The sequence below is a fragment of the Tachyglossus aculeatus genome, chromosome 2, assembly GCF_015852505.1.
Source record: "Tachyglossus aculeatus isolate mTacAcu1 chromosome 2, mTacAcu1.pri, whole genome shotgun sequence".
Classification (NCBI taxonomy): Eukaryota; Metazoa; Chordata; class Mammalia; order Monotremata; family Tachyglossidae; genus Tachyglossus; species Tachyglossus aculeatus.
Genome location: NC_052067.1, coordinates 98,985,523 through 99,000,978, shown reverse-complemented (window position 1 = coordinate 99,000,978; position 15,456 = coordinate 98,985,523). Strand labels below are relative to the sequence as shown.

At 47.0% G+C, this 15,456-nt stretch overlaps 1 protein-coding gene across 1 annotated transcript in view; it reads right to left on the bottom strand.

Annotated features, from left to right (window-relative positions):
* The window catches only part of ROS1 (ROS proto-oncogene 1, receptor tyrosine kinase), a 144,532-nt gene that overhangs the window by 77,936 nt on the left and 51,140 nt on the right, over positions 1 to 15,456 (bottom strand). The window contains 1 exon segment of the mRNA XM_038762676.1: positions 2,199 to 2,299. Within this exon segment, the coding sequence (XP_038618604.1) occupies positions 2,199 to 2,299 (101 nt within the window).

Below are 15,456 nucleotides of genomic sequence, written 5' to 3'. Positions count from 1 at the left end.
TTACTATATGCCAGACAGTGTACCAATAATAATGTTAATAATGCTGCTATTTGTTAATAATGATGATGGCATTTGTCAAGCGCTTACTGTGTGCCAGGCACTGCACTAAACACTGGGATGGATCCAAGCGAATCGAGGTGGACACAGTCCCTGTTCCATGTGGGGCTCTCAGTCTCAACCCCCAGTTTAAAGATGAGATAACTGAGGCCCAGAGAAGTGAAGTGACTTGCCCAAGGTCACACAGCAGACAAGTAGCCGAGCAGGGATTATTAGGACCCATGACTCCCAGCCCCGTGCTTTATTCATTCATTCATTCATTCAGTCGTATTTATTGAGCACTTACTGTGTGCAGAGCACTGTACTAAGCGCTTGGGAAGTACAAGTTGGCAACATATAGAGACGGTCCCTACCCAACAGCGGGCTCACAGTCTTTATCCGCTACACCATGCTGCTTCTCCGACCGCTGCTTCTCTGTGCTTGGCACAGCTCTAAATGGGGGAGTGGATACAAGCAAATCTGGTTGAACAGTCCCTGACATGTGGGACTCAGTCTAAATCCCCATTTTACAGAGTGAAGCAACTTGCCCAAGTTCCCACAACAGAGCCAGGTTTGAACCCGGGTCCTTCTGACTCCCAAGACCATGATCTAGACTGTGAGCCTGTTGTGGGCAGGGATTGTCTCTGTTGCTGAATTGTACTTTCCAAGAGCTTAGTACGATGCTCTGCACATAATAAGCGCTCAATAAATACAACTGAATGAATGAATGCCATGCTGTCTGCTGTGTGACCTTGGGCAAGTCATTTAACTTCTTTGGGTCTCAATTCCCTCATCTGCAAAATGGGGATGAAGACAGAGAGCCCTATGTGAGACAGGGGCTGTGTCCAACCCAATTATCTTGAATCTACCCAAGTGTTAAGTTCAGTACCTGGCAGATATTAAGCACTTAATGAATACCATTAGAAAAAAGAACAAAAGAGGAGCATGAGTGTTGATAGCCTCCCCTTTGCAGGCCGGTCTCTAAGGAGAACCTCCCAGCGACCTTGCGAGATATGCCAGCGTTTCCTAAAGGCCAGGGGTCCGATGCCTCTCTCCTGGGTTTCCTGTGACTTCATCCGTCCCACCTCCTCTGGGGGAAATCGAATCGCTTCCCTCTGATCCCATCTCCAGCCTAGCAAATAAATATATGATTACTGGGGCATCGGCTTACCATCTTAGATATGTCTCTCAGCTTAGACCCCCCCGGTATTCCAAACCTGCCCGCGGCATATGCCTCTCGCCCTTCAGAGCTGATTGCCAGGACTCTCTTTATCTCTGATCTTCCAGGGAACCTGATTTATGGCTGGCAGTTGGTTGCAGGGCAGTTGCCCATGGAGCCACGAGCACAGCAGTTATCAAGACCACATAAATCATGTGGTAAGAATGCACGTCTCTGAGCCACGCCACCCTGGCTCACTCCCTTAGCCTACCCAAACTGGGTCCTTTCTGGATGCCTCTAACACTGGCTCCGGGATCTTTTTTTATTTTTTATGGTATTTGTTAAGTGCTTACTGCGTCCCAGGCGCTGTATTAAACACTGGGATAGATACAGTCTAATCAGGTTGGACAGAGTCCATGTCCCACATGGGACTCACGGTCTTAATCCCCATTTTACAGATGAGGTAACAGACACAGAGAGTGAAGTTACTTGCCCAAGGTCACCCAGCCGACAAGGGGTGGAACTGGGATTAATAATAATAATGATAGCATTTATTAAGCGCTTACTATGTGCAAAGCACTGTTCTAAACGCTGGGGAGGTTACAAGGTGATCAGGTTGTCCCACGGGGGGCTCACAGTCTTAATCCCCATTTTACAGATGAGGTAACTGAGGCCCAGAGAAGTTAAGTGACTTGCCCAAAGTCACACAGCTGGTTATTGGCAGAGCCGGGATTTGAATCCAGGTCCTCTGATTCCCGGGCCTGGGCTCTTTCCACTGGGCCACACTGCTTCCTGTGCTTTGACCATGGAAGGATGACACCCTGGACCCCCACCCTTGTAGTTCGGGATGGTCCATCCCATCCCCCTAATTCTCCCCTCTCCATCCCTGATGCCCTCCAACCCACCAGAAGGAATCGCTCACCACAGATCTGCCCTAAACCAGGCTGTCCTGTTCACCAGTTTCCTTGCTGCCCCCCGTGTCACCCCAAAGGCCAGTACTTACTCCTCGCCACGCAGAGGGGTGCTATACAGGTGTGTCCACTGGTTCTCCCGCATGAGCCAATACAGGAGTCCACCACTGAGGTCGGGGGTCAAAGCCATTACCTGAATGGAGCAAGAGATATGGAGGAAGAGAAAGTAATGTTGTGGACTTCCCCCACCTATCTACCACCCCCAACCACTCATACACACACACACCTTAGAAACAGATCAGGACAGGGAGGTGGGTGAGGAAGGAGGGAAGGAAGGAATGGAAGATCATAATTAATAATAATGATTATGGCATTTGTTAACCATTTACTATGTGCTAACCACTGTTCTAAGTGCTGGAATAATTATAGTATTTATTAGGGCTTATTCTATGCCAAGCACTGTTCTAAACTCTGGGATAGATACAAGGTAATCAGGTTGCCCCACATGGGGCTCACAGTCTTATTCTCCATTTTACAGATGAGGTAACTGAGGCACAGAGAAGTTAAGCGGCTTGCCAAAGGTCACATAGTGACAAGTGGCAGAGATGGGATTAGAACCCACATCCTCTGACTCCCAAACCCGTGCTCTTTCCACTAAGCCATGCTGCTTCTCAGACCCAAAAAGTGACTCCGACTTGCCCTGGTTACTCCTTCTCCCTCAACAATGATTTCCTCCCCAACCCCAGCCCCATTTGTCCCTAGAGTGCAAATATTACTTCCCAAAGCCTCACTTCACCCCCAACCCCTTTGCCCACCCCTGAGAGTGTTCAATCCGAGTTTGTTTGTTCTTGAGATGGTATTTGCTAAGCACTTACTATGTGCCAGGCACTGTTCTAAGTACTGGGGTAGATACAAGATAATCAGGTTGGACACAGTCCCTGTTCCATGTGGGGCTCACAGTCCTAATCCCCATTTTACAGATGTGCAGTTTACAGAGGTAACTGAGGCACAGAGAAGTGAAGTGACTTGGCCAAGGTCACACAGCAGACAAGTGGCAGAGCTGGGACTAGAACCCAGGTCCTTCTGACTCCCAGGGCCCTGGTCTATCCAACGGGCCATGCTGCTCTGACGCTCCTTGTTTCCGGGATAGTCCTACAGAGGGTAAGATGGGCCCCGGGCCCAGTCCAGGCCACAGTCCGCACCACATCCCAGCCAAGACCCGGCCACTTAATTCCCTCCAGAGCCCTTCTGGGTGGAAACTGCCTTAATCACATCTAGTTGGTTACGGTGTATCTCCCAGACTTCCTACCCCCACAGTACCAGATCCCAGCCTCCTCCTCCCCTTCCCCCCAGATCCCAAAAGTCTGACTTTTTCTAAAGTCCTAAAAACACCCTCTCTTGACCCCACCTCACCTTCTAGTTATCACCCCATATCCCTCCTACCATTCCTTTCCAAACTCCTTGAACGAGTTGTCTACAAGCGCTGCCTCGAATTCCTCAACAACAACACTCTCCTCGACCCCCTCCAGTCTGGCTTCCGTCCCCTACATTCCACGGAAACTGCCCTCTCAAAGGTCACCAATGACCTCCTGCTTGCAAAATCCAACAGCTCATACTCTATCCTAATCCTCCTCGACCTCTCAGCTGCCTTCGACACTGTGGACCACCCCCTTCTCCTCAACACGCTATCTGACCTTGGCTTCACAGACTCCGTCCTCTCCTGGTTCTCCTCTTATATCTCTGGTCGTTCATTCTCAGTCTCTTTTGCAGGCTCCTCCTCCCCCTCCCATCCCCTTACTGTGGGGGTTCCCCAAGGTTTAGTGCTTGGTCCCCTTCTGTTCTCGATCTACACGCACTCCCTTGGTGACCTCATTCGCTCCCACAGCTTCAACTATCATCTCTACGCTGATGACACCCGGATCTACATCTCTGCCCCTGCTCTCTCCCCCTCCCTCCAGGCTCGCATCTCCTCCTGCCTTCAGGACATCTCCATCTGGATGTCTGCCCGCCACCTAAAACTCAATATGTCCAAGACTGAACTCCTTGTCTTCGCTCCCAAACCCTGCCCTCTCCCTGACTTTCCCATCACTGTTAACGGCACTACCATCCTTCCTGTCTCACAGGCCCACAAACTTGGTGTCATCCTCGACTCCGCTCTCTCGTTCACCCCTCACATCCAAGCCGTCACCAAAACCTGCCGGTCTCAGCTCCGCAACATTGCCAAGATCCGCCCTTTCCTCTCCATCCACACCACTACCCTTCTCGTTCAAGCTCTCATCCTATCCCGTCTGGACTACTGCATCAGCCTTCTCTCTGATCTCCCATCCTCGTATCTCTCCCCACTTCAATCCATACTTCATGCTGCTGCCCGGATTGTCTTTGTCCAGAAACACTCTGGGCATGTTACTCCCTTCCTCAAAAATCTCCAGTGGCTACCAATCAATCTGCACATCAGGCAGAAACTCCTCACCCTGGGCTTCAAGGCTGTCCATCCCCTCGCCCCCTCCTACCTCACCTCCCTTCTCTCCTTCTCCAGCCCAGCCCGCACCCTCCTCTCCTCTGCCGCTAATCTCCTCCCTGGGCCTTGTTCTCGCCTGTCCCGTCATCGACCCCCGGCCCACGTCATCCCCCAGACCTGGAATGCCCTCCCTCTGCTCATCCACCAAGCTAGCTCTCTTCCTCCCTTCAAGGCCCTACTGAGAGCTCACCTCCTCCAGGAGGCCTTCCCAGACTGAGCCCCTTCCTTCCTCTCCCCCTTGTCCCCCTCTCCACCCCCCCCATCTTACCTCCTTCCCTTCCCCACAGCACCTGTATATATGTGTATATGTCTGTACATATTTGTTACTCTATTTATTTATTTATTTATTTATTTTACTTGTACATATCTATTCTATTTATTTTATTTTGTTAGTATGTTTGGTTTTGTTCTCTGTCTCCCCCTTTTAGACTGTGAGCCCGCTGTTGGGTAGGGACTGTCTCTATATGTTGCCAACTTGTACTTCCCAAATGCTTAGTACAGTGCTCTGCACACAGTAAGCGCTCAATAAATACGATTGATGATGATGATGATGACTTGGGGACGATGGAGCAAGACCAGGATAGAGAGCCTCCTCTGGCTCCAGGGGCTGAGAGCAGCCTCAATGGCAGGGCGTAGTGAGGGATGAACTGCAGGATGACCTATGCCTTTTTTTTGTCTGCAGAGGGGTCAGGGGGTTTGTGCAGGGACCCTGGGATGGAACTCTTTAGTAATAATAATAATAATAATTGGAATAATAATAATAACAACAATAATAACAATAATAAACGCTGGGGTAGATACACAATAATCAGGTTGGATACCGTCCCTGTCCCACATAGGTTTCCCAGTCTCAATCCATATTTTACAGATGAGGTAACTGAGGCACAGAGAAGTTAAGTGATTTGCCCAAGGTCACACAACGTTCAAGTTGTGAAGCCGGGATTAGAACCCAGGTCCTTCTGACACCCATGCTCGTAAGAAGCAGCATGGCATAGTGGACAGAGCATGGGAAGTCAGAAGGACACGGTTCTGCCACCTGTCTGCTGTGTGACCTTGGACAAGTCACTTCACTTCTCTGTACCTCAGTTACCTCAACCAAAAAATGGGGATTGCAACTGTGAGCCTGATGAGGGACAGGGACTATGTTCAACCCAATTTGTTTATATTCACCCCAACGCTTAGTACAGTGTCTGACACACAGTAAGTGCTTAACAAATACCACAATTATTATCTTTAAAGTGCTCTATCTCCTTCCCCTCTCCTACCTCACCTCCCTTCTCTCCCTCTGCAATCCAGTCCACACACTTTGCTCCTCTGGTGCTAACCTTCTCACTGTGCCTCGACCTTGCCTGTCTCACCGCCGGCATCCTACCTCTGGCCTGGATCGCCCTCCCTCCTCAAATTTGCCAGACAATCAATCTCTCCCACTTCAAAGCCTTAGTGAAGTCATATCTCTTCCAAGAGGCCTTCACAGATTAAGCCCCACTTCATTTCTCACTCCCTTCCACTTCAGCCTGACTCACTCCCTTTACTCTTTCCCCAACCCCCCACCCCACAGCACCTATGTATATTTAATTTTATTTAATTATATTGATGTCTGTTTACTTGTATTGATGTGCGTTTCCCCCCACTCTAGACTGTGAGCTCTCTGTGGGCAGGGATTGTCTCCCTTTATTGCTGTATTGTACTTTCCCAAGCACTTAGCACAGTGCTCTGCATACAGTAAGCGCTCAATAAATATGATTGAATGAATATCCACTAGGCCACGCTTCTTCTCATCTGCTGAGTGACCTTGGGCAAGTCACTTCACTTCTCTGTAGTGCAGTAGTTACCTCATCTGTAAAATAGGGATTAAGACTGTGAGCCTGAGGTGGAACAGGGACTGTGTCCAACTCAATTTGCTTGTATCCACTCCAGTGCTTAGAAAAGTGTCTGGCACATAGTAAGTGCTTAACAAAGACCATTATTATTATTTTACTACCAGGACTTTAGTATGTTTGTCAAGATTGGAAGTGAGGATTCCACCTGGGGTGCAGAGGAGAAGCAGCGTGGCCCAATGGAAAGAGCGCGGGCTTTGGAGTCAGAGGTCACGGGTTCAAATCCCGGCTCTGTCAGTTGTCAGCTGGGTGACTTTGGGCAAGTCACTTCACTTCTCCGGGCCTCAGTTACCTCACCTGGAAAATGGGGATTAAGACTGTGAGCCTCCTGTGGGACAACCTGATCACTTTGTAACCTCCCCAGTGCTTAGAACAGTGCTTTGCACATAGTAAGCACTTAATAAATGCCACTATTATTATTATTATTATTAGAGGCTGGTTGCCTGGAATTCTATCACATTGCAGGTATCTAGGTGCCCTTTATGTTCAGAGGAGGGCCCGACTCTGCCACTTGCCAACAGTGTTTCTTTGGGCAAGTTACATAACTTCTCTGTGCCTCAGTTACCTCATCTGTAAAATTAGGATTAAGAATGTGAGCCCCACGTGGGACAACCTGATTATAGGTACTCCAGCACTTAGAACAGTGCTAGGCACATAGTAAGTGCTTAACAAATATCATCATTATTATTATAACAATCATTGTGGAAACTGTTAAGTGCTTATTGTGCACCAGACACTAGGGAAGATACAAGAAAATCACATCAGACACAACCCCCATCCCACAGGGGCCGCACAGTCTAAGCAGAAGGGAGAATAGGCATTGAATCGCCATTTTACAGATGAGGAAACTGAGGCCCAGAGAAGAGATATGACTTGCCCAAGGTCTCCCAGCTGGCAAGAATCATATTGGGGATTCACACCCAAGTCTTCTGACTCTTAGCCCCTGGGCTCTTTCCACTAGGCCATGCTACTTCAAGTTGCTTCACTGCCGAGGGTGACATTCACCTCTTGAGGGCCTGTAGGGAGCAGTGTGGCTCAGTGGAAAGAGCACAGGCTTTGGAGTCAGAGGTCATGGGTTCAAATCCCGACTCCGCCGCTTGTCAGCTGTGTGACTTTGGGTAAGTCACTTCACTTCTCTGGGCCTCAGTTACCCTCAGTTACCTCATCTGTAAAATGGGGATTAAGATTGTGATCCAACCATGGGACAACCTGATCACCTTGTAACCTCCCCAGTGCTTAGAACAGTGCTTTGCACATAATAAGTGCTTAATAAATGTCATTGTTATTATTATTATTATTATTATTATTATTATTATTATTATGATGATGTATGACTGAAAAGACCAATGTGGGACCCTCAGACACAACCATGCTCTGTGTGTGCAAGTACACACACACAGAAGTACACACACACACACACACACACACACACACACACACACACACACACACACACACACGCTGTCCCATTTGCTGTTTTCATCTCCCGGTGCTATTTTCACTAGTGGCATTATTTTTAGAAATGATTATTATACTATATTATCTATAGAATATATAATACATCAGTTAATCAATTAATAGCATTTATTGAGTGCTTCTGGTGCACAGAGCACTGTACTAAGCACTTAAGAGAGTACAATAGAGTTAATAGACATGATCCCTGCCTTTGAGGCACTGACAGTCTTGCAATTCTAGTGGGAGGAAGCAATTAAATATAAAGATACGTTCATCAAATGCTACAGTGGAAATGTAAATACCCAAGGCTAACGTGACATACAAGTACTGAAGTAGCAGTTGTAGAGAAATGTGGTAAGCAGCGTGGCCTAGTTACCATGGGCCTGGAAGTTAGAGGACCTGGGTTCTAATCTTGGCTCTGCCACTTTGCTATGTGACTGTGGGCATGTCACTTAACTTCTCCATGTCTCAGTTCCCTCAGCTGGTAAATGGGGATTCAATACCAGTTCTCTCTTCCTTAGTACGTGAACCTCATGTGGGACAGGGACTGCGACCACCTGCGACCAAAAAGAATTACTCAGAGAATTAATCAGAGATGGCCTCCAGAAAGAGATGTGATCTTAGAAGGATTCTGGAGGCAGGTGGAATGGTGATCTGCTGGCTAAGAAGAGGGAGAGAGGCCAGGCAGAAATGAGAGTGGAGGAAGAGGTTGGTGGGAAGGGGAAAGGCAAAAACGAGGTATTATATTATACCTAGCCATTGTCCGTCTTCAAACATTGAGACTCCTGCTGCGGAGGCCCTATCCCGGCATGTGGATGTGGCTGAGGGTTTATGCGGGAAGCTTTTGCCTGACTGGGATGATTTTTTCGCCTCCTGCTCAATTTTTGAGCCTGCCCTTTCTTGCTCTGTCAACTTTCATCATCATCATCAATCGTATTTATTGAGCGCTTACTATGTGCAGAGCACTGTACTAAGCGCTTGGGAAGTACAAATTAAGTGCTTGGGAAGTACATTTCACCCAGAGAGTAAACCTTCCTCATGCCTGTTGCCTGCCAGGCTCATCTGCCAGCGGTCTTTCTCTCGATCACGTAGTTGAAGATTGGGCCTCACTGAGTCTTTAGCTCTCAAATTTTAGCCACCAGGCTCATATGTGCCCCCTGTAACCCAACTCTTCCAGGCCACAGCTCCAGGGAGGCGGCGCGGCCCAAAGTCATCGAAGAGAAGAGAAGAAGCTCATTCTGCTCCACAAAAGGAGTCTAAAGCAGATGCTCCAGGGCGACTTTTCTTTCCGTGCCCTTCCAGTGCAACATTTCATAAAATTATGTCATGAGCCGGTCAAAAATAACCCCGAGACCTGGGACCTTCAAACCTTCCAACACGTGACTGCCTCTGACATTTAGTGTTCCCTCAGCTCTGGATAGAGACGTCCTCTCCAACAGATGGCTGGCCTCCGCTTCCAGAAAGCGTCGCCTTCAGAGTAATATTTCAAAGCCTAGTTTGTCTCCGAGCTCATCATGGCCGCGTGGTTGTAGCAGCCTGGCTTTGGAGCATGACAACTGCTTCCCTTACACCGGAGGGGGCCGGCCGGGAGGGCTGGGATAGCGGCAGGCTTCCCCTTTGGGCCACTGGAAGAGGGAATTTGGGCACCCCTCATCCCCCAAGTTCTGCGTCTGATAAACTCCGTGGAGTCGCACGTCCAAAAGTATTTTGTCTCGAGGCCCCAGAGGGACACTAATGTCCTCTCCGCTCCTCGCATATGCCTCCGCCCAAGTCCAAAGCTGCAGTTGCACCTTGTGGGACTGAGAGGGGCTCCAGTCTTAGCTGTGAAAGTGTCAGGACAGTCAGTTTAGCTCTGCTCCATATGGCTAGGCCCCCTTCGAGGCAGCTCATAAGTTGCCCTCAAAGAAGCTTTGGGGGCGACAATTGAGCTGAGCACGAGGATTTCATTCATTCAATCATATTTATTGAGAGCTTACTGTGTTCAGAGCACTGTACTAAGCGTTTGGGAGAGTACACTATAACAAAAAACAGGCACGTTCCCTGCCCACAACAATCTAATAGTCTAGGTAACAGGTCTTTCATTGTGGCCCGCACTCTGGGGGTGGCCGAAGGGGCATCGTCCTCATGTAGGGGACCATTTGGTCACCCTGGGATGGGAAGAAGTCCCTAAAGGGGTGGAGCAATGGTCTGGACTGTGTCAGCTGGGGGGTGTTGAGGAATGCAGGCCCCAGCTCTGGTATCTGCAAGGAACGACAGGTGAGCGGGCAATGGATAAAGGGGAACTTGTAGGGTGGCCCTACTCCATTCAAAGCCCTACTGAGAGCTCACCTCCTCCAGGAGGTCTTTCCAGACTGAGCCCCTTCCTTCCTCTCTCCCTCGTCCCCCTCTCTATCCCCCCCGTCTTACCTCCTTCCCTTCCCCACAGCACCTGTATATATGTATATATGTTTGTACATATTTATTACTCTGTTTATTTATTTATTTATTTTACTTGTATATATCTATTCTATTTATTTTATTTTGATTAATATGTTTGGTTTTGTTCTATGTCTCCCCCTTCTAGACTGTGAGCCCCCTGTTGGGTAGGGACTGTCTCTATATGTTGCCAACTTGTACTTCCCAAACACTTAGTACAGTGCCCTGCACACAGTAAGCACTCAAAAAATACGATTGATTGATTGATTGATTGATTGCCCCTACCCAATGCTCTGTGCCCAATACCACTATTGAACCGGAAGCACGTTGCGGACAGGGAACAGGTGTACCAACTCCATTGTATCGTACTCTCCCAAGCGCTTAGTACAGTGTTAAATATACAGTAAACAACACGGCCTAGTGGAAAGACCACAGGCCTGGTAGTCAGAGGACCTGGATTCTAATCCTTGCTCTGCCACTTGTCTCCTGTGTGACCTTGGGCAAGTCATTTCAATTCTCTCTGCAAAATGGGGATTCAATACCTGTCCTCCCTCCTACTTAGACTGCGAATCCCATGTGAGACTTGATTATCTTGTATCTACCCCATCGATTGGTACAGATCTTGATCCATAGTGAGTGCTTCACAAATACCATGATTATTATTATTAAGGGTTCAATAAATACCTTTGATTATATACAGTCTAAAAAATCTCAATGCCGAGACTCCCTCTGCCACGGCTTCTGTTACTTAGTTTCACAATCCTCACACCGTGCTAAGAGTTCACACTGACTGGGAGAGGAATGCCATGGCTCTGGAGCATGCCGGGGGCTCTGGGGATCTCCCAGAGGGAAGATCTAGGGTCATCCAAACTTAAACTTCCACACGATAGTGTGTGTGATGTGAGCTAGGGTAGATAGGAGGTAATCAGGTCTTCCATGGGGATCACACTCTAAGTAAGAGAGAGAACAGGTAGTGAATCCCCATTTTGCAGAGGCCCAGAGAAGTCAAGTGACTTGTCCAGATCACACAGCAGAGAAGTGACCGAGATGGGTTTTTAGAACCCAGATCCTTTGACTCCCAGGCCAATACTCTTTTCTCTAGACCACACTGCTTCTCTACAATACACTGACAACAGAGTAGAATACAGCAGAGTTGGTAGACACATTTCCTGCCCATAATGAGCTTAGAGTGTGGAAGGGGAGATGGACAATATAAATAAATAATTTATAGTACATAATTTATAGATATGTACAAAAGTGCTGTGGGGCTGAGGGTTGGGTGAATATCAAATGCCCAAAGGTCAGAGATCCAAGTGTATACCCAGAGGGAGAAATAGAGTTTAAGATATGTACCTGAGAATTATGGAGGGTTATGAGTATCCCGGTGCTTAAGTAGCACAGAAGGGCTAAAGTGGCAGTGTGAGGGGAAATCAGGAAAGGGGAAATGAGAAATTAATTCAGAAAGGTTTCTTTGAGGAGATGTGATTTTAGTAGGGCTTTGAATATGGGGAAAGATGTGAAAAGGGAGGGAATTCCAGGCAGTGAGGAGGCTGTGAGGCAAAGGTAGGCGGCAAGAGAGAGGAGAATGAGGCAGTGAGTACATTGGCCTGAGAAGAATGAAGTGTGTGAGCTGGAGTGTATTTGGAGAAGAGAGGGATAAGTAGAAGGGGAGAACCTTAAAGTTGATGGCCAAGAACTTCTACTGGATGTGAAGACTCTACCCACCTTCAAAGCCTTACTGAAGGCACATCTCCTCCAAAAAGCCTTCCCTACTAGGCCCTCATTTCCTCTTCTCCACTCCCTTCTGTGCCACCCTTGAACTTAGATCTGCATCCTTTATTCACTCTTCCCTCAGCCCCAAAGCACTTATGTACCTATTCGTATTTTTTTTTTATATTAACGTCTGTCTCCCCACCTAGACTCTAATCTTACTACAGGCAAGGGACGTGTTTACCAACTCTGTTTCATTGTACTCTCCCAAGTATTCAATTTAGTGCTTTGCACAAAGTAAACACTCAATAAATACGATTGATTGATTGAAGAGGAATGGATAACCACTGGAAGATACATTCATTCATTCATTCAATCGTATTTATTGAGCACTTACTGTGTGCAGAGCACTGTACTAAGCGCTTGGAAAGTACAATTTGGCAACATATAGAGATGGTCCCTACCCAACAGTGGGCTCACGGTCTAGAAGGGGGAGACAGACAGCAAAACAAAACAAGTAGACAGGTGTCAATACCATCAAAATAAATAGAATTATAGATATATACACATCATTAATAAAATAAATAGAGTAATAAATATGTACAAATATACACAAGTGCTGTTGGGAGGGAAAGGGCGTAGGGCACTGGGAGAGAGTGGGGGTGATGGGGAGGGGAAGAGGAGCAGAGGATAAGTGGGGGGCTCAGTCTTGGAAGGAGGAAGACTATAAGAAGCAGCCTGACCTAGTGAATAGAGGCCTAGGGGTCAGAAGGACCTGGATTCTAGTCCCAGATCTGCCACTTGTCTGCTGTGTGATCTTGGGAAAGTCACTTCACTACTCTGTGCCTCATTTACCTCACCTCTAAAATGGGAATGAAAGCTGTGAGCCCCATGTGGAACAAGGATTTTGTCAAACTCGTATCTACCCCAGAGCTTAGAAAAGTGCCTGGCACATAGTAAGTAGTTAACACAGACTGTTAAAAAAAAGCTTTGAGAAGAGGGGAGAGGTGAAGAACAAAATTTTGGGAAAGTGATTTGGGCAGCAGAGTGAAGTACAGATTGGAGAGGGGAGAGACTGGAGGCGACCTGGAATCTGACAGGTGCCTTGATGAGTGTGGTGACTATCGTATTGGAGAAAAAGGGGTGGATTCTGGAGCTATATGAAAGATGAACTGACAGGATTTGGTGATGGACTGAATGTAGGTGTTGATAGGAGGGAGGAGTCAAGGATCATCAATCAATCAATAGCATTTATTAAGCACTTGCTAGATGCCAAGCACTGTAAACAGTGCCTGGGAGAGTACAATGCAACAGAATTAGCAGATGTTCCTTGCCCATAACGAACCAAGTTTACAGGCCTGGGAGATGGGAAGGAGGGTGAGGATGTCTCTGCAGGGAGACACTGGTGATATCTGATAAAGAATCCTCTGAAGGCAGCGGAGAGGGAGATTTGAAGAGCTCTGATCTGCCCCTAGGAAAATAAGCTCAGACAAACTTAGCTAATCGGAGCTGTCCTTTTTTCAGGCTCCCTCTTTCAATCAAAGACTGTGATGTTGCGGATATTTCAGCCAACAGACCAGTCAGAAGCCTATTCCCTTTCTGCCTGAATTGACTTCTTTCAGCTGGAGAATCTCCAGTTAACCTGCTAGCTGTACCTGATTTTTCTTGGTTTTGTTTTTTAATGGGTTTTTTAAGCGCTTATTACGTGTCAAGTATTGTTCTAAGTGCCGGGGTAGATACGAGTTAATCAAATTGATTATTGTCCCTGTTCTTCATGGGGTTCGCAGTCTAAAGTTGCAAATGAAGAAACTGAGGCCCAGAGAATTGAAGTGATATGCCCTAGGTCACAGAGCAGGTAAGAGGTGGAGCTGGGACTAGAACCCAGGTCCTCTGACTCTTGGGTCCATGCTTTTTCCACTAAACTACAGTGTTTCCTTATTGTGTCTTCCTCACCCTTGCTGTTCCCTGGCCACCCTCCTTCCCTCCCTGCCCATCCAAAAGCCATCAATGCTCCCTAAATTCCATGTCGTCCCAAAGCCTCACCTCCTATAATATGCCTTTCCTGATGACTTCCTAGCATCCCACCAGCACTTATGCACATATTTATAACCATCCTTTGCATACAGTAAGCACTCAATAAAGACGATTAATAATTAATAATCCTCAATACTTTCATATAACTAATCATTCAGTTGTACATTCAACTGCTTACTTTGACTACTTCATTTGTAAATACTTTTATTATGTCTCCCCTATTAGAGTATAAACTCCTTGTGGTCAGAGAACATGACACATTTTGTTTTGTATTTCCCAAGCACTTAGGGAAGCAGCATGACCTAATGGAAAGAACACAGGCCTGGGTGTCAGAGGATCTGGGTTTTAATCCTGGCTCTGCCACTTATCTGCTCTTTGTCCTTGGGCAAGTCACTTACCTTTTCTGGGCCTCAGTTTCCTCATTTGGAAAGTGGGGATTCAATGCCTGTTCTCTCTCCTACTTAGACTATGAGCTCCATGTGGGACAGGAACTGTGTCCAACCTAACTGGTATCTACTCCAGCAGTTAGAACAGCGCTTGACACTTAAGAAAGGCTTAACAAATACCATTATTCATTCATTCATTCATTCAATCGTATTTATTGAGCACTTATTCTGTGCAAAACACTGTACTAAGCACTTGGAAAGTACAGTTCAGCAGCAAGGAGAGACAATCCCTGCATACAATGGGTTCACAGTCTAGAATGGGGGGGGAGACAGGCATCAAAACAAGTATTGAGGCATCAATAGCACCAATATAAATAAATTCCCCATTTTACTGATGAAGTAACTGAGGGAACAGAGAAGGTGAGTGCCTTGCCTAAGGTCACACAGCAGTCAAGTGTTTACTTGAGTTGATGTCTCCACACCTCCCACCAAGACTGTGAGCTCCTTGTGGGCAGGAATTGTCTCTTTATTGCTGTATTGTTCTTCCCCAAGCACTTAGTACAGTGCTCTGCACACAGTAAACACTCGATAAATATTGTACATATTTACTATTCTATTCATTTTATTTTGTTAATATGTTTTGTTTTGTTGTCTGTCTCCCCCTTCTAGACTGTGAGCCCGCTGTTGGGTAGGGACCATCTCTATATGTTGCCAACTTGTACTTCCCAAGTGCTAGTACAGTGCTCTGCACACAGTAAGCGCTCAAGAAATACGATTGAATTAATGAATGAATGAATGAAATAGAATTATAGATATATATGCACATCAATTAGTAGTAGTAGTAGTAGTAGTAGTAGTACTACTACTACTACTACTACTACTACTACTACTACTACTACTTAAGAGAAGCAGCGTAGCTAAGAGAAGCAGCATGGCTCACTGGAAAGAGCACAGG